This window comes from Rattus norvegicus, chromosome 19 (genome assembly GCF_036323735.1).
Source record: "Rattus norvegicus strain BN/NHsdMcwi chromosome 19, GRCr8, whole genome shotgun sequence".
Taxonomy (NCBI): Eukaryota; Metazoa; Chordata; class Mammalia; order Rodentia; family Muridae; genus Rattus; species Rattus norvegicus.
Genome location: NC_086037.1, coordinates 46,308,993 through 46,327,228, shown reverse-complemented (window position 1 = coordinate 46,327,228; position 18,236 = coordinate 46,308,993). Strand labels below are relative to the sequence as shown.

At 43.8% G+C, this 18,236-nt stretch overlaps 2 protein-coding genes across 9 annotated transcripts in view; one reads left to right on the top strand and one right to left on the bottom strand.

Moving 5' to 3' along the window:
* Positions 1-11,426: 11,426 nt before the first annotated feature.
* Positions 11,427-15,053, bottom strand: Rbmxl1 (Rbmx like 1). 3 transcript variants are annotated; one of them, XM_039097729.2, is made up of 2 exons: positions 14,915-15,053; positions 11,427-13,019 (listed from the first exon to the last, which is right to left on the bottom strand). In XM_039097729.2, exon 2 carries the CDS (start codon positions 12,864-12,866, stop codon positions 11,700-11,702), a length of 1,167 nt encoding a protein of 388 aa, XP_038953657.1. In that variant the 5' UTR covers positions 12,867-13,019; positions 14,915-15,053; the 3' UTR covers positions 11,427-11,699.
* Positions 15,054-15,475: 422 nt separating this feature from the next.
* Positions 15,476-18,236, top strand: part of Slc10a7 (solute carrier family 10, member 7) — a 224,314-nt gene continuing 221,553 nt past the window's right edge. For 4 of the 6 annotated variants that reach the window (XM_039097586.2, XM_039097585.2, XM_063277890.1 and 1 more), the window contains exon 1: positions 15,487-15,804. In XM_039097586.2, the coding sequence (XP_038953514.1) occupies positions 15,705-15,804 (100 nt within the window). In that variant the 5' untranslated portion in view covers positions 15,487-15,704. Of the gene's footprint in view, positions 15,805-18,236 lie in introns of all 6 variants that reach the window. The other 2 variants (NM_001010948.2, XM_063277891.1) reach the window with 2 other exon arrangements.

The window sequence follows — 18,236 nt, the reverse complement described above, 5'->3', positions numbered from 1 at the left end:
TATGAAAATAACTAGTTGTTAGATTTTGATGTCATTTCTCCGCTGGTAAAATGAGGCAATTCAAGCCAGATTAGAGTATATAAAAGCAGATTTATTGAGAAGCTGCTCTCAGGCAGGCAAGTTCGCTGTTCCCAAGAGAGGAAGTCAGGGAAGTCACAGAGGGGAGGGGAAGAGAACAAGAGGTCACACATGAGGAGAGAGAAAATGCCTAGAGGGGGAGAGAAGAGGAATGAGACCAACATCTGGGTTATATAGGAAAGAGCCTCTGGGGGAGGGGAAGCCCAGCCCCTGGGCCAGGAAGTTCATGGTAGAGCACAGGGTTTGCCAGGCAGGGACTGAGGGATGCTGGAAGAATCTGGAAGCCAGGTCCACTCTGGCATGTTAAATATGTACCTCAGCTGTTTGTTTCAGGTTTGAATTCCAACAGACTTCACACCTAAAAATTAATAAAGACCAAAATTTAAACATTTCAGGTTCAGATTTATGTGCCTGATGTACATACAAATCACGTTTTGCTATAGTTTGAATGTTTGTATACCTCCAAATCCTTTATGTTAAAATCAAATCCCAGTTTGGTGGGACTAAAAGGCAGAGGACTGGGGAAAGGAGGTGTGAACTGAAGTTCTCTGGAAATGTGTGCTCTATCTGTAGTGAAGGTCTTGCAGACAAACTTTGGCTGACTAGACTATATTAATGTGAAGACATAAAATATGACAAATGAGTAAGTATTTTGAACAATCCTTGGTCCTTCCTAATAGTCATTTGCTATCAACAGTCACATCAGAGTTGAAATCTTCATGGCATTTCAGATACAATTTTTGAGTATATCACTAAACATGAAGCTGACTTCCACCAGCTTAAGGCTAATAAGAATTTGACAAAAATAACATCCGAATCCTACAGATTTCACCACCAAAATTATCTTGGGATATAGCTGTCCCTTTAGTAGCCATCAACTTTTATCCTTTTTTTTTAAAAGATGTATTTATTTTATGTATATGAGTACACTGTCACTCTCTCTAGATACACCAGAAGAGGACACCAGATCCCTTTATAAAGGGATCCATCTATAGATGGTTATGAGCCATCATGTGGTTGCTGGGAATTGAACTCAGGACCTCTAGAAGAACAGTCAGTGTTCTTAACCATTGAACTATTTCTCTAGCCCCAACTTTAATCTGTTATAGCTAACTGGTCCAGCATTCTCATGACTATCAGTGAAAACCCTTGGGATACACACTAAACTCAGGAGACCTCCAGCCTCTATAAACTCTAAAGTCAAAAGTCAGTGATATAACATTTCCTGACTTTGCTGTAGACTGCCTAGCCAGTGTCCCATCAGGGTGTTGACCAAAGGCAAGGAACTATAAGGAACTATATGTATGTCAGTCAGGCCTGTTCTTAGAACCCTAGAACTGAAGGGAGAATAATGCAATAGACCTCAGAAAGTTGAAGTCAGAAACAAAATGGATGCAATGGGTCAGATGGGCTCCTTTTCACACCTTCCAGGAAGAAGCATATCCTTCAACCCATATTTCCCAGCCATGGCCACGCATATCTGGCTTAGAATAAACTACATTTCCTTGAAAACAGAAACATATCGACAGCATCCATTGTGGGAACATTCCTGTAGTGTCTTCAGTAGACCCTAAGGAATATGAGACCTGAAGTATGTAGCTTAGATGTGTCTATACCAAACATGTAGAATTAATATTGTCAAATAAGCAAACTGAGGAGATGATATAGAACTGAAACAAATAACTTTTTTCTTTTCTTTTCTCTTCTTTTCTTTTCTTTTCTTTTGAGACAGGGTCTCACTATTTAGCTCTGATGTCCTAGGACTCACTTTGTAGACCAGGCTGGCCTTGAACTCACAGAAATATACCTGCCTCTGCCTCCCAGTTGCTGGGATTAAAAATGTGTACCACACATTGCACCCTACTGATCATCTTTAAACATGTAAAATTTCAAGCACTCAGCTCCATCATGAACCTTTTTCCCTAATATTGGAAACAAGTCACACTTGTTCTATGTAAATCACTAGAAAGTGATGCAGTCCTTACTCAGCTGCCTTTTTGGCATCACAGATGTACAACAGGAATCTCAAACCACCCAAGACCAAAACAGAACTCAAGATTTTCTTTAGAATCTGTTGTTCTGAATATTTAACTCATTTTAGAATGCTAAGACAAAACTGCAAAGGTTCCAGCCATCAAAGTAAAACTATTAAGCAACTTAACAGAAAAAAATCACAAGTAATCAAGAGTTTAAAATATTAGCTGGATGTGATGGCACTTGTCTTTAGTCCTAGTAGTAAGGAGGCAGAGATAGAACGATCTCTGTGAGTTCAAAACCAGCCTCATCGGGGTTGGGGATTTAGCTCAGTGGTAGAGCGCTTGCCTAGGAAGCACAAGGCCCTGGGTTCCAGGACAGCCAGGACTACAGAGACCCTGCTCCAAAGAGAGTAAAGTAGTGTTGTAAACTACAAGCAGGACTCAGTAGTGGATCTCCTGTAATACAGCCTATTAAGGGAGAATAGACTTTCTGGTGTGAGTTGATACCTAACATTTAGGTGGGCCTGTCAATCATCTGGCCAAGGGACTACCCATATGAAGGTGGGTTTGAAGGTGGGTTTATTTTAATCCATGCTAAAGAGACAGTTTTTTGTTTTTTTGTTTTTTTGTTTTTTGTTTTTTTTTTTTTTTCGGAGCTGGGGACCGAACCCAGGGCCTTGCGCTTGCTAGGCAAGCGCTCTACCACTGAGCTAAATCCCCAACCCCGAGTATGCATTTTCTTTACTGTGGTGTTCATTTCCCTTTTCCTACCTGGTGGTTGTTGCCATATGGTAGACCCCATCTTTATAACTCAAATGGGGTGGCCTTTTCTCCTGTCCTTCCTTCTCCTCAAGGCAGCTGAGATTTCCATTCTGCCCACGCTGAGGGTTCTTTGTCTTAGAACTTCCGTTTGAGTCTTCAGTTCTCTTATTAGTGAGACTAAGAGCCCCAAGAGGGAAGCCAGATTTCCTGGGGATCATCTGGCAACTATGAAGAGACACCCCCAAATTCAGCTCTCTAAAGGAAAAACAAGTGTGTATAACACAATATGTGGGCTGAATGTGGAAGCTTATATGTGCAGCCGCAGCATTTGGGAGGCTGAGGCAGGAGAACTGCTCTGAGTTTGAGGAAAGCTTGTGGTACAGAGAGCCTGTCTCAAAAGCCTAAGCAGAACAACAGCCTCCATCAATATGAATGTGCAGATTCGTCCATCACCATAACCTACCCATCATGTATTTTTATATAGCAATTATATGAAAGGTAGAGAATTTTCCATTCATAAGCCATATATGTGCAGCAAATCTAGTCATAGTATAAATTCAAGGAATTCTTTTTCTAAGTAACTCAACCCTCCCTCACCCCATGCATTGTGGAGATGGAGAAGGGGATCAAAAGATGAAACTGGGGGTTGGGGATTTAGCTTAGTGGTAGAGCACTTGCCTAGCAAGCGCAAGGCCCTGGGTTCGGTCCCCAGCTCCGAAAAAAAGAAAAAAGAAAAAAAAAGAAGATGAAACTGGTATGCAAGCAAGCTGCCTTCAATGCTTTTGTCTAGACTGGATAGAGACAGAGGTTAGGGAGTTTGAAACTTTTAACTGGAAACAGAAAAAGCTTTAAGGAGGAGATATTTGTTCAGGAACTTAATGATTTGATGGGATTGGACTTGAACTCATGGATACAGAAGGATATTCTTAGAAAGTCAGAGAGCATTTAGAAAAGGCATCAAAGCAGGAAACCTCATTTCAGAGAGCAAGAAGAGGCTTAACAGAAAATGTGATTGCATAAGTATATCAGGCTACGTCAGAATAAGGAGGGGATTTTAAGAATTGAAGAGAATAGAGAACCATTGAAGACCTTTGGGTACAACTGTGTCATACTCCTAGAAAGTGGATGAATCCTCAGAAGGTGGCAGTTAACTTGTATTCCATGTTGTGTACTGAGCGTACCTATCATTCTTAAATACATAACTAGAAGCTCAGCCTCCACTGGGGTGGTCTAAGGAAGTGGGGCCTCTGGGAAATAACTACATAAAGACCAAATCGTCAGAAAGGATGAGTCATTAAAATAGATCCCAGAATGTTAACTGGCCTCCTGCTTGTGTAAGGACACTGGGAAGAATGTAACCACTACAGGTATGAATTACACACCAGGGATCAGGAAGTAGAGCCCCACCACACGTGGGACCTGTAGCTGCTTGATCTTGGATTTTCTTTCTCTAGATCTGAAAAAGACATTTGTGCTCAGCAAGTCACCGAGTAGGTAACATGTTTGTGTTGTAAAAATACAAAAGCCTATCAGGCTCATTGTTTAGCTTACTTCCTTTTTAAAAAAATTGTTGAATCTTCATAATGGGTGTGACTTTGAGTTTTATGGTTATATTATTACTCTGGGAGAGAGTGCAAGATACAAGCTTTTCTGGTTACAGACTAAGGAACACAGTATTTTGGGAGAAAGATTTTGTCTTTGTGTTTTTAAAAGGTGTGATTAGGCTCTGGAAACCTCACAGAGTCATACTGATCAGATTTGATAGAGGTAGACCGCCTGAAAAAATTAATGCAGGACAATCAAACAAAAAGAGATTTTGATTTTAAACTTTTGTCTTGAGAGTTGTATTTTACAGAATGTGCCTACTTGGATTCCTGGTCTCAAGGACTTTCAGCTGGGTCCAGTCAGGACACATCGGCTACAGCATTTGCTTCATTCTTTCTACCCCCTACTCCCAAGGATATCTCAACACCCATGTACAGCTTGAAGAAGTTATAGAGGAGTTGTCACCCCAATTCCCTGGACTTTGGGGGGCTGAAAGTGGTTATTCTAAAGTTGTTTTTATGAGGAATTTAAAATTGATTGTAATTTAACAGGGAGGAATTAGCTAGATTGAGTTATACAGTCATAATCTCGTTTGTTAACTAAGCTAAAATCATATCTTTGCTTTGATATAGAATTTATTTGGTAAAAGTTTAAAAGTACAAGGTTTAGAGTCAGTCCTTCTATTGATGTCACTACAAACTTCTAAGTTGATTACACATGTGAGTTAAGGGCCAAATGGCAAATATATTATCGACGTTGTGAGAGTACTTTCAAGATATTAAGATATAAAGACAACAGTCCAGATTGTCTTATATAGGTAGATGGTTTTCAAAAACGTCAGAAATCCACAAAATTAGAGATTTAAAGTTATTTATCTTTTGTTGAGACATATCTGCTCCTAACAGTTCCCCTTTGGTGGATTTAATGAAGAATGTGAACATCTCTACCTCCAGGTGAGGCAATACTTTGTGGCTAGGCAGCCACTGGACAAAACTGCCTGTTTCATCTGCAGACTAATACTGTCCAGAAAAGGACAAATTATGCAGAATAGTTGACTGATAAACTCTGCTAAGACAGGGTGATCAGCCCTTCAAAATCTGCATTTCAAGAGTCTGTCCATTGATTTTGGGCCAGAAGGCTGAAGATTTGCGCTCACATGTTGCTAACAGGGGACTGTGGTAGTGGAGATTTGTCTCTACAACCTCTCAGTTCTGGAAGCCGTGTTAGGCTTCCTTTGTGTATAGATATTTGGTCATTCTCAGATTTCTGACAGGGTTGAAGACTGATTATAGTCTCATAGCCTATCAGGCTGTTTAACTCTGAATATACATATTTTATTGGATAGTTATGATAGTATACAAGCTAGCCAAGATATAATATAGATTTTAAGCCTTTCTTAAGCTGGAATAGGTAACTAAATGTTCTGTTTAACGGATATAGTGATGGACTGGGTGTTGAGTATATCATAAGCTTTATAAATTGTGGAATGGTAATAATTGTACTCAATTTATATATAAGTGAAAAGACTTTTTAACTGGACAAAAAGGGGGAAATGTTGTGGTTTTTTTATTTTTATATTTTTACAACAACATGTTTGTTACAGCAACCCAGAGGACTAAGGCTTTTTGTTAGCATAGTTTTCTGCACATTTCCATCTCTGCCATTTTAACCCAACTCCACATTGGTACCACTCCTATCATTAACTCCTAGCTTTTATCTCCAGCTCCAAGCTCCCTATATGAACCTCCTAGCCAAATGCCTCATCCCCACCTTAATTTCTAAGAGATGCTTGAACATTGTTTCACACAAACTCTGTATCCCCTTGTTTCTAACATAATTTTGAGTAATATCAGCATACCCACATTGATTCACTTAGCTATCATTTAGGACTCCCTTGATTCCTGGTTTCCCCTTACTCACATGAATCTAACCTGGCAGTAAGTACTGTCACATAACTGGTGCTTCTATCAACCCTCAGTTCTCTTTAAGTTGTATTGTGTCATCTCATTCACATGTTCTTCTTTCTGTATCTTCGGAATGTCTCTCCTTCACATGTGTCCAATACCTTCATTTTAACTCAAACACCCATCTGGAGCTTAATTACAAATAAGGTTACATTTGCAAGTACTGAAGGCTAGAACTTTAGTAATATGACCTTTGGGAAATTTATACAGCCCATAATGCCAACACCATCAGAAGGCTTGGGCATAGTACTGTACATCTTTAATCCCAGCTCTTAGGATGCAGAAGCAGAAGGATCTCAGTAAGTTCAAGGCTGGTCTACATAGCATGCTCCAGGACAGCCAGGACTACATAGAGAGACCTTGTCTCAGCATCACTCACACACACACACACACACACACACAGAGAGAGAGAGAGAGAGAGAGAGAGAGAGAGAGAGAGAGTGTGTGTGTCAACAGCCCAGGACACACATACACAAAACCAACAATGACCAAGCCCAACCCAACCAACCAACCAACCAATCAACCAACTAACCAAAGGAAAGCAAGTTGCTAGAGAATAAGGATCAGACTGATTCCTCCCAAGAAAGACTCAATCAATGGTCATGGCTGGCTATGAAGCTGGAAGGGCAGAGCACTTAGGAATGCAGACATCTATAACAGCAATTCTTTGCAAGAATCTTCAGAAAGACACAGACAGACCTGAAGGCAGATTGATTTGAGCCTGGAGACACTAATTTTATAGTGATTTTGTTAGTGTCAATAGTAAGGCAATACACATGACAAAGCCATTGCTATTTTGGGGCTTTCACACAGAAACTATACAGTGTTTCTCTCTCTCTCTCTCTCTCTCTCTCTCTCTCTCTCTCTCTCTTTCTCCCTCCCCCTCCCCATATATATATATATATATATATATATATATATATATATATATATATATATATATATATATATGTAATGGTAGGCTTGTCCTGTAGTTGGAATCTCTTCTACCAGGGAACTGGATATTTGTGAACCCCTCCCCAAATCAGCATCTTTAGATCATGGCTCCCAGTGTGGTAGTGTTTAGATGATGGGCTTTTGGACATGAGTAGGTCATTGAAGTGAAACTGTCTTAGAAAGAGGTGCAGAGACTTGCTTTTCTTCATTCTGTTATATGAGAACTTAACAATATACTCACTTGCAAATCAGAAAGTAGAAGCTTCTTCCAGACAATTCTATGGGTATCCCAGTACGAGATGTAAATGTTTGGTGTATAAGTCACCCAGTCTAAACTACCTTCATATAGCAGCTCAAACTGATGGACTGCAAAAGTCATACCCTACCTTTAAAAAACAAAACAAAAACTATGGCCTTAGTAATGCTTGTTATTTTTCTGATGTTACATTTACTCAATAAAAACTGGATCATGTCTTACCTCTCACCTTGCACACATAGTATTAGTGTCTATTGCATAACACTCAACAAATATTTGCTAAATACATAAATATGTGGCCATTTATTAAGAAAGTGTGGGGGTTGAGGATTTAGCTCAGTGGTAGAGCGCTTTCCTAGGAATCGCAAGGCCCTGGGTTCGGTCTCCAGCTCCGAAAAAAAAAAAAAAAAAAAAAAAAAAAAAAAAAAAGAAAGTGTGTGTGTACTATGTTACTTAACCCCAGGCCCATGAGATAGAATTCCTATTACCATTTTATCAAATGTAAGGGTATCAAATATAATGACTCAGGCTTATTTGGTTGTGACAGTAATTGCTTATAGATAGTACGAGAAAAAGAACTATATTCAACGGAATGAAATAGCTCAGTGTAAGATAATGTTTAGAAAGTGAACTGGCCTGGTGGTACAGAGCTGTAATCCCAGTTACTCAGGAGGCTAAGAGCAGGATTCCAAGCTCAGGGACTGCTTGAGCCACTTAGTGAGGAAACTTAAAAAGGCAGAAAGATAAAAGTGGGTTGGAATAAAGGTGAGTGGTGGTGTTAGCCTTCTTGTATGGGAAGCCACTGATTTAACTCTAGCACACGCACACAAATCAAGAACAAAGCTTACAAAGCAGGCACCTGCTGGTTTGTAGCAGCCAGGTAAGTATGCATGGCTCCCGCAATCTGCAGAAAAGTCCCATTGCTAGTTTGGGTGCAACACTGCATGCAACTGAAGGTCTTTCTCTCCAAATTCCTGGAGAGCTTTGACTTGTCACTTTCCTGTTTCCCATTCCCTCAAGGTGGTGACAGCTATTGAGTGTTCCTGTGTATACTAGCAATTCTTGCACTAACCTCTGCTTTGACCTTGACTCACTTCTTTAAGTGTCTGTCTAGACTGGATGACTTCTATATATCTTCAGCAAAACTGGGCATGTTGTGTGCTGGCTTAAAATCCACCAACTTTGTTTTTAAACAAATCTATTTTTTTAAAAGATTTATTTTATGTATGAGTACACTGTAGCTGTCTTCAGACACACCAGTTTATTAGATCTCATTACAGATGGTTGTGAGCCACCATGTGGTTGCTGGGAATTGAACTCAGGACCTCTGGAAGAGCAGTCAGTGGCTCAGTCCACTGAGCCATCTCTCTAGCCCCCAACTTTTAGTTTTTATAGTATCTTGTCAACAAAACCCAAACCCTTCATGATAATGTAAGGTTTTGCACTATGTGCACCCTACCCAGCTCTCCACAAGCCTTTCCCACTGCTGGCTTGTTTAGTCATGTAATTCTTTTGAGTTTCCTAAGTCAAACTTCTCCTTACCTGTGAGTTCTCCCACATACCTGTCCATCCTCCAGGTCTCAGAAATGCTCTCTGCAGTTAAGATGACTCTTAATATCTTGTTCTTTCCACAAATCAGAACTTGATGGCATTTGGTTTGTGTGATATGTGTGTGCATGCTTGCTAGCCAGAGGCTGATTCTGGGTGTCTTCCTCAATTGCTGTCCACTAGGAGGGTCACTGTTGTACCAAGGGCTCTCTGATTTGGCTAATTCAGCTAGCCAGTTTGCCCCAGGGATGGCTCCCTGTCCACCTCCCAAGCAATGGAATGCTGTGGTAAATAAAAATATGTGGGGCACCAGGCACTATGACATCCTACCTCCTCCTCCTCCTCTGTCCCTGTCTCTGCCTCCATGGATAGCCCTACATTGGTGCTGGCTACTGTCTGGCTCCAGCAGCAGCAGCTCTCTTGGGACTCTCTGCTGGGAACTCTGTTTATATTCTTGGCTTTTTTTTTCACTGCCCAATCCCAGGTTTTGTCTTATCTTGTGCCTGCCTTCACCTACATATAGATATCAGACAACCAAACTTCTCACCCATTTAAAACCTAAGGGTTTTGGGGACCTGAACTCTGATCCAGAGCAGCCAACTTAATGCCCACTGAGCCATCTTCCCAGCCTGCATTCTTCTAGGCTCTCCAAGGTCAGCTTTACTACAGAAATCTTAGCACCCACCTGTCAGGCATAGAGGGACATTTCCTTCACTAAACAAATGCTTGTGGTAGCTTGTATTTTTTTGTTCTTTCAAACTGCATGTAAACAAGGCCCAAACCCTTGTTATTCTTTTTTTTTTTTTTTCCAGAGCTGGGGACCGAACCCAGGGCCTTGCGCTTGCTAGGCAAGCGCTCTACCACTGAGCTAAATCCCCAACCCCACCCTTGTTATTCTTAAGTGAGCTGCTGGGAGGGAACTACAATTAGCACAGAGGTGGGGCAGTCATGATGGCCAGAGCCTTTAACCTACAGGACATCTTCAGATGTAGCATGAGGCAATGACCAGATCCTGGTATTATGTTCTTGGACTAAGTTCTTTTTTTTTTTTTTTTAAAGATTTATTTATTATATATGAGTACACTGTAGCTGTCCTCAAGACACACCAGAAGAGGGCATCAGATCTCATTACAGATGGTTGTGAACCACCATGTGGTTGCTGGGAATTGAACTCAGGACCTCTGGAAGAGCAGCTAGTGCTCTTAATTGCTGAGCCATCTCTCCAGCCCCTTGGACTAAGTTCTTAATCTCAGGATTTTTCTTTATTTTTTGAGGCAGGGTTCCATGTAGCTGAATCTAGCCTTAAACGTCTGATCCTCCCACTCCAACCTTCCAAATGCTAGTTACACCATACTCTGTTCACAATCAATTTATGTACTATTGAACCCAGGGTGTTATGCATGCTGGGAAAGCATTCTACCAGCTATGCTAAATATCCAGCCCAAGTAGAGGCATTTAGTTATGAGGGACCAAAGGAATATTTACTGAGTAAACAACTCAAGTCTTTTTGCTTGTGTGTCCATTTTTGCTTGAATGTAGATGAGTTGGTGTTTACATACCTGTAATCTTAGCCCTGGGGAGATGTGGCAGGAAGATCACTGAAGCCAGTTTGGGTTATGGAGTAAAACCCTGTCATCCTTTTCTGGTCTCCACAGGCACCTACACACAAGTTATGCACACAAACTCACAGGTGGTGCGCACACACATTGGAGGCTGGAGGTGGCTCAGTGGTTAAGAGCACTCTCTTCCAAAGAATTTAGAATTTCCAGCACCCACATGGCAGCTCACAAATCTGTAACTCCAGTTCTAGGGGATCCAACACACATGCAGGCAAAACACCAATGCACATACAATAAACAACACCTAAGAGGGATGAAGGAAGCTGGGTATGGCAGCACACATGTTTAATTCCAGCAATCAGGATCTAGTTCAGGTGGATCCACTTCAAGGTCAGCCTGGTCTACCGAGTGAATTCCAGGTTCACCAAGGCTACACAGATAAACCTTCTATCAAGAAAATGAAATAAAGACTAACTGGAGGTCAAGGGAAGGCTCTTGAAGATTCCCAAAGAAATGTCAGCACAGGAAATAGTCAGCTTTATGCCTTTCCTTTCTTGCCTCTGGGTAAGCAGCTTTTCCTAGGTGCCTGGTCTCAGGTTTTTACACTGAGACTTAAGTTAGACGACACCCTGAGATACTAAAAGCAATACACTATTACTACCCCTCTACTAGAATTAGCTTACCTGGATTGGAAGGTTGAGTCAATTTTCCAGAGGCCAAATACTATCTAGATGGCTTCTCAAAGCTCTTAAAATTGCTGACCTCATTTATTAGGGGGGGAAAAAAAAATCAAGACAGGAAATTGCCTTTAGGGACACTTTTACTTGGAAAATTACAACACTAGTACAAGTCAAGTCTTACACATTTAACATTTGCTTGTTGAAAGCAATTCATAATATCAAAATTAATCATGTTTTACTTTTTCTTCACAAGAACACAAAAATGAAGGGGAACTTAAAACAGAAAATTTAAAAAGGTAACACAACTTCTCTTATTAGTCCTTGATAGTTATGACAGAGACTTTCCATCTTGTGTTTCTCTGCATGGAGACCTTGATCCAAAGTCTTATTTGTTTCTAGTATCTGCTTCTGCCTCCCCCTCTATCAGATCGGCTCCCTCCACGGCCACCTCCTCTTGGTGCTCCACGGCTTGAACTGCTGTAGGAATCACGTGGAGGAGGGTACCCCCTTTCCATAGACGGGGGAAGCCCTCGTTCTTGTCTGCCGACGCGATCACGGCCACTTGAGTAGAGATCACTTCTGCTGCTTGAGTAACTGTCTCGACTTCCACCATATCCATCACGTGAGCTGCTGTAATCATCATAGCGGCTGCTTCCTCCATAAGATGGTGGTGGCCCACGAGTAGGGGGCGCACTGCGCGAATTTCCATAGCTCTCATATGAATCTCTGTAGGAACCGCCACTTGGATGATCTGAATACTCACGATCCCGACCATATCCATCTCTATCACCATAGCCTCTTGACGGATAGTCATCTCGGGAACTGGAATGACTGTAATCGCGGTAAGTATAATCTCTTGGTGGTGGTGCATAATCTCTGGTGTCTCGAGAACTTGGGTAATCTCTGCTTGAATAGCTGTCTTTTGTAGAATATCCATCATCTCTTGGGGACAAATAAACATCTCTGCGAGATGGCAGGGGTTCCCTTCTTGGTGGGCCTCCATAGCTATCTCTTCCACGGGACACTGGCGTTCTTCCACCCATTCCACTGCTGCTTCGAACTGGTCCTGAAGGTGTTGATCTCTTAGGAGGGGGACCCCCGCTTCGTGGTGGTGGTCCTCTTTTTACTGGAAGTGGTCCCCTGGAAGAACTCATGTTAAAGTTCATGGAATAACCACCGTCATCCATGTATCCTCCACGTGAAGGGGGTCCCCTAGTTCCTCCACTTCCTCCTCGAAGACCTCTGGGAGGGCCTCTGCTTCTTGGAGGTGGAGGTGGTCCACGCCTGCCACTTTCAAAAGATGGTTTGGTAGCTTGCTCTACCTTAATGGCTTTTCCATCCAAAGACTTTCCATTCATATCTCTAGCTGCATCTTTAGCATCTGCTGGGCTTTCGAAGGTAACAAAAGCAAATCCTCTTGATTTGTTGGTCTCACGGTCTTTCATCAAAAGTATTTCCACTATCCGTCCATACTTGCCAAATACTGCTTCCAGGGCTTTCTCATTTGTTTCTGTATTGAGCCCACCAATGAAGAGCTTTCCTGGGCGATCTGCTTCAACCATCTTTCCTTCCCGCTGGTAAGAGTCGCAGGGACGGTGAAGGTCTCAAGCTCCTCTACAAGCTCGCCAAAGGGGCCTTCCAAGTAGCTCACCGGTGACAGCTGCTGGGTCTCAGAACAGAACAGAAAAGCCACTAGGACTACTGCACACGAGCACCTGTGAATATTATTGTATTAGTTTCCTCAGGCTGCTGTAACTGCATTGTGAAAGGGCTGGGGGTGGGTTATAAAACACCGATTTTCTTATAGTTCAGGAAGTTATGAAGTATGAAGGTTTCTACCAGAAGTCTTAATAAAATTCTGTACCACAACTCCCTCCTAGCTTCTAGTGGTTGTCAGTAATTCATAGAATACTTTGGCTTATAGATATCTCAATCCAGTTTCTGCTTCCACCTTACATGGTACTTATACTTCATGACATTCTGAAGAACCGCTGCTGATCATAGCCACAAACATCTGATTTCTACATCCAAGTTCCGAGGTCATTGGACCACGTGCCTTTTATAGGGGACAGTACCGAACAGTTAATTTGAGAAAGGATACAGGCTCATATAATTAATCTAGAGGAATCTGACCCACTATTCTGGTTAGGTTCTAAATCCAGGGACAAGTGTCTTTTAAAGATACATGCAGAAAAAGGCAATGTTGAAGATGGATGCAGAGGGCAGCATGTGAAACATGGAGGGGAATGTGATGCCGAACCAGGCAGAGACTGGAGCATCAGAACCTTAAATCAAGGAAGCCAGGGAATACCGACAGTCAAGGGAAGCTGGAAAGAGCCTTTAGAACACATGGCCTTCCAACAACTCCATTCTGGACTTTCTTATTCTGCAACAGTAAAACATGTCTATTGTCTGAGTACAGCTACCTCCGAGGGGGCTATTTGTTATAGCAGCCCTAGCAAACTAATACAGTCCTTGACAATACAATTCACAATGAACTAACGTCAAAATATTCTATGAATTAAAATTCTGTTCTAAACAGGTTGAGATCTCTAGAAAGAATCTGTGAGCAGACTTACTTAAGCCAGCACTATCTCTGTGATGACCTTTTAATTTGAGAGTATTCGATGGCTGAGGCAGATTTTTTTCTTTTGAACCGAGAAAAATTACTGTAAGAAAATTGTTATAAATTTTGCTTCCTAAAACTCCACTTACCTTGTGACTGTCTTATAATAAGGCTTTATCACATTTCATGTACTTCTTTTGCCTGGTAAATTGTTTAGTGTCTCCCTATTAAGTTCTTTTTATCTTGAGATTAGCTTTTCTTCTTGCTGCCTGATGCGTAATGACCCGGCAGTGGGGGCTGTGCAACTGAGAACTGATAGCATAACTGCTTAAAGCAGCTTAGTTTTTGGATAGCGAGTCATGTCAGCAAGATAAAAGTTAAAAAGAGCAAATTGCATGCCGAGTCTCTTTCAAGCTTTGAATGCATTCAGAATGAAAGTCTGGTACAATCTCTTTCTTTCGAACGTTACGTTCCATAGTAAACTATTCAAGTAGCTGATAACCAGGCTGCTTCAAAATGTCCCACAATACTTTGTTCCTTTCTTTCTTTGGGTGCATAAAGAGGAAGGGTTGATGCTCGGAAGACCATTTGTGAAACTATGTCATAGATTCGCCAAATTGCAATGCAAGAAGCCGAGGGGGGAGGGGGGCGGACATCAGACCCTCCACCCTGCATCTTGCCCTCACTGCTTTTGTTCTGAGTTCCTGGCCCCCTCTCAGTTGTCCTGTTGCTTTAGTGGTTCGGGGTCAGGCAAGGCCCGCACCACGCGGCCTCCAGAATCGCCCGCCCACGCGCGGCACACGGGTAGGGAGGAGCTTGGGTCGCTCTCTCACCGCCCCCCAGGGAAGATTTGCTCCATCCCGGCCGTCCTCCCCACTCCCGAGGCGGGTTTTGGCCGGGAAGGCGGTCGGGCAGAAAGGCCCGGGCAGGCCACCGACCTGGCGGGAAGGCCCGGCCCGCCTTCCCCGCCTTCCCGCCGCTGCTGCGGGAAGGCGGGGGGCCTACCGTCCAGGAAGTCTGCTCGGCCACCGATTTTCAACCTACCCACGGGGTTAATGCTCCCCCAACTAGGAAGCCACTTTCCCGCGCCGGTCGCCACACGCGTCTGCCGCCGCCGCTCCCGCCGAGAACCAGAGGCCGCGAATGGCTTCCCCTCCCCCCGCGCAACGTCAACGCGACGTCGGCCGTCGCCGTAATGCCCCGAGGATGCGCGCATGAGAACCGCCGGCACTGGCGCGCGCAGCTATCGCCGCGGCGCAGCCCGGTACCGGCCAGGCGCACGTCTCGCGTCTCTCGGGCTCAGAGTCGAGCGAGAGACGTTCACTGCGAGGCATGCCTCGGGGCTCGGGCCTCCGTCACTGTAGATTTACTGCAGCGACACCATAATGAGGCTGGGCGTCTGGGACGCCTCGTGCTTTTCTCCCACCGCGGGTCACCCCAAGCTTGGTCATGTGTGCACCGCAGCGGGTCCTGTTAGTGCAACCCGTGACTCGTCTCCCTTGCATCCTCCTCGTTCGCTTGTTGTGGGTGTGTCTCCGTTCTACGTGCCCTGCTCCCGAGTCCTCGGCCCGAGTGCGCGTCTATTCGGAGGCGCGTGGTAGTGATGGCGGCGCTCAGCGAGGCTTTCCCGTCACTGGATACTACTACTCCCAGCCCGCCTCGGAGCCGCCCGAGCCACCCCTCGGTCTTTCGTTTAAGAGTAGCAATTTGACTTGCTCTGCTGCATGTCTGGAGGGACCGAGGAAAGTGTGGAGACGCCCCGGGGATTTAGGGATCGCAATTTGGAAATCAAGCCAGCCAAACAAATAAACAAAACCCACCCGCCCTAACAAATATGAGGCTGCTGGAGAGGGTGAGGAAAGAATGGTTCATGGTCGGGATAGTGGTGGCGATCGGCGCCGCTAAGCTGGAGCCGTCGGTCGGAGTGAACGGGGGTAAGTGCCGCACCTCCGCCGGCTGCCACGCGCCGGGTCCCACTTCAGAACTCGTCGGCGAGTCCTCCGGAGGAGCGGCCGCCCCGGCTGCGGTGCAGACCTCTGCCCTTGCAGCGCCCTGACCAACCCCTGTGCACGTTGAGAGGGGCTTTAGCAGGTTTTTCTTACTTGCTAGCCCAGGATGGGATTAGGAATGGGGCACGGGGATGGGAGTGCAGGTTGCCTTTTCTGCGGGCAATCAATGACTTTTGCTCAGTGCCGGGAGTGAGGTTACAGAAACTGAAAGTTACTCCTCTTGTTCTCAGAGTAGCATCCCATCCCAAGGGACTATAGGTTGCCAGGAGTTCTTTATCAGTCCTGGAGTGGACCTCATTATCTAGTCTATTTCCGATTCCTCCCTTTTGCACCTTAAGAAAAAAGGCTGTTGGAGAGAAAGGGGTGGAGGTTATTGGGGGGGGGGGAAGGGGGAGAAGAAAAAGGAAAACAGGCAAGGACATCCTTGCTCCAAACTTCGATTTTTTTGGTGGCTCATGTGTTGGAGAGCAATAGTCTGCCTTAGTTGCTGACAGTCCAAAACTCCCATTTCTACTGACACGTTGCACTCTTTCCTTACAGGACACGACTTCCGTGTGCTGCTGGGCTGCTGTAGCAAGGCAGCCGTCTAACAGTTGCAGACTGTGTTAGACTATGCATAGTGTATGTTTTGGCAAGGAAGTGTGGATGGGTTAAAACCCGGCTCCAGTCCCAGAATAGTAGGAGCTTTGTAATGTGCCTGTGGACACGGGTGAGAACATGGGCCCCGTCACTGGCTTTTTACACTCTCTCTCCCCCACCTTCAGACACCCTTGTCCCGCTTTTCATAGATATTAATTGAGTTTCTTCAGTTCATTTGTTTTTGACCTCCAGTGTTAGGTTCCAAGTTTACTGACAGATCGAATATATCAATCATACCACGGACCCAAATGAGGACAGAAGAGAACACACACACACACACACACACACACACACACACACACACACACACACAGAGTCTTTTTCAAGAAGGAGGTGCCCGTGTGGATATTTGAAGTTGTACCTTCTTATTAAAACCTTACAGAAGTGAATGATCTCTTGGAATAGTGTTTTTTCTTCCCCCATTTCAAGTTTTTCCATTTAGAAGTAACTTCTGGAATCGTTTGGATGGAATTATTTAAACAGCAATTTCGGATAGGAAAGCTTTCTATATTTAATTTTTTCCCTTTTAAGTTTAGCATATCTTAAAATTTAAATGCAACATAGATTATGTATAATTACCAGTTAGTTTTAGGTACAACCTTTCTGTGAGCCTTCGGGAAACTGTGAAGTTGGGAGTTTGAGTTCTGTCAAATGAAGGTGGAGCCTCTTATCCCTGGAGCTGGGAGAAGTGAAGTTCTGTCTTTGAGGGGGACCCACAATGCTTCACGGTACTGGTTTCAGTGAGATCTCTGCTCAGCATTGAGATGGAGTTCCTGCTGACCTGTGTGGCCCAGCATGGCTGGGTTTGCCACATGTCCTCCCTTGCCTTCCCTGTGTGGACAGGAAGGTTCTGATGGTGAATCGGTCCTTTAAAGTTTCTGGCAGAAACAAGATGGATTCTGTGATCTCAGTTATTCTCTTGGACTCTGTTATTGAACTTTTCTACACTATTGTGTGTTAGAAATACTGTTCCATTTCAACAATCCCTATGGATACAGGATTTTTTTTTCTTCATGAAAACGTAGAAGCAGGCCAGTTGTGGGTGGTGCCCAACTTTAATCCCAGCACTCAGGAGGCAGAGGCAGGCAGATCTCTGAGTTCGAGACCAGCCTGGTCTACAGAGGTAGTTCCACAGAGAAACTCTGTCTTGAAACCCCAAAATAAACAAATAAACAAAAATTTAAAAAGTAGGAGCAGAATGTTTCCAGTTAGAAGTAACTTATAAAATAATTTAGATCAGGATCCCCCCCCCCCCTTGACTAGAATATTGGGGCGGAAACAGGGTGTTAGCATACACAAATTAAGCACAGGCACACACTCTCAGAATTGACACCCCCACCCCCAATGCTGTGTTTGTAGATGTTGAGGCCTGACCACATCAGAGGTTAGTTAGGGAACAGTGGAAACTGGGGCTTCCTCTTTTATAACAACAGTGGCAAAAACAGAGAGAGGGAGAGGAGAGAAAGATTAAATATCACTAGAGAGAGATAAAGAGAAGGCTCTGTGGAATAAAAACATTCCTGTACTCTATAGTTTTTAGTCTAAGGGAACTGTGCTGAATTCACTAAATATTAGACAACTTTTCATGTGTTTCTTCTAGGGCCCTTGTATAAAAATTACTTGTCTTAAGAAGAGTCAAAGGGGTTGGGGATTTAGCTCAGAGGTAGAGCACTTGCCTAGCAAGTGCAAGACCCTGGGTTCGGTCCCCAGCTGGGGGG

Bases quoted from the DNA above. Each gene is read 5' to 3' on its own strand.
- Rbmxl1 (XM_039097729.2), bottom strand. From the start codon at position 12,866: ATGGTTGAAGCAGATCGCCCAGGAAAGCTCTTCATTGGTGGGCTCAAT.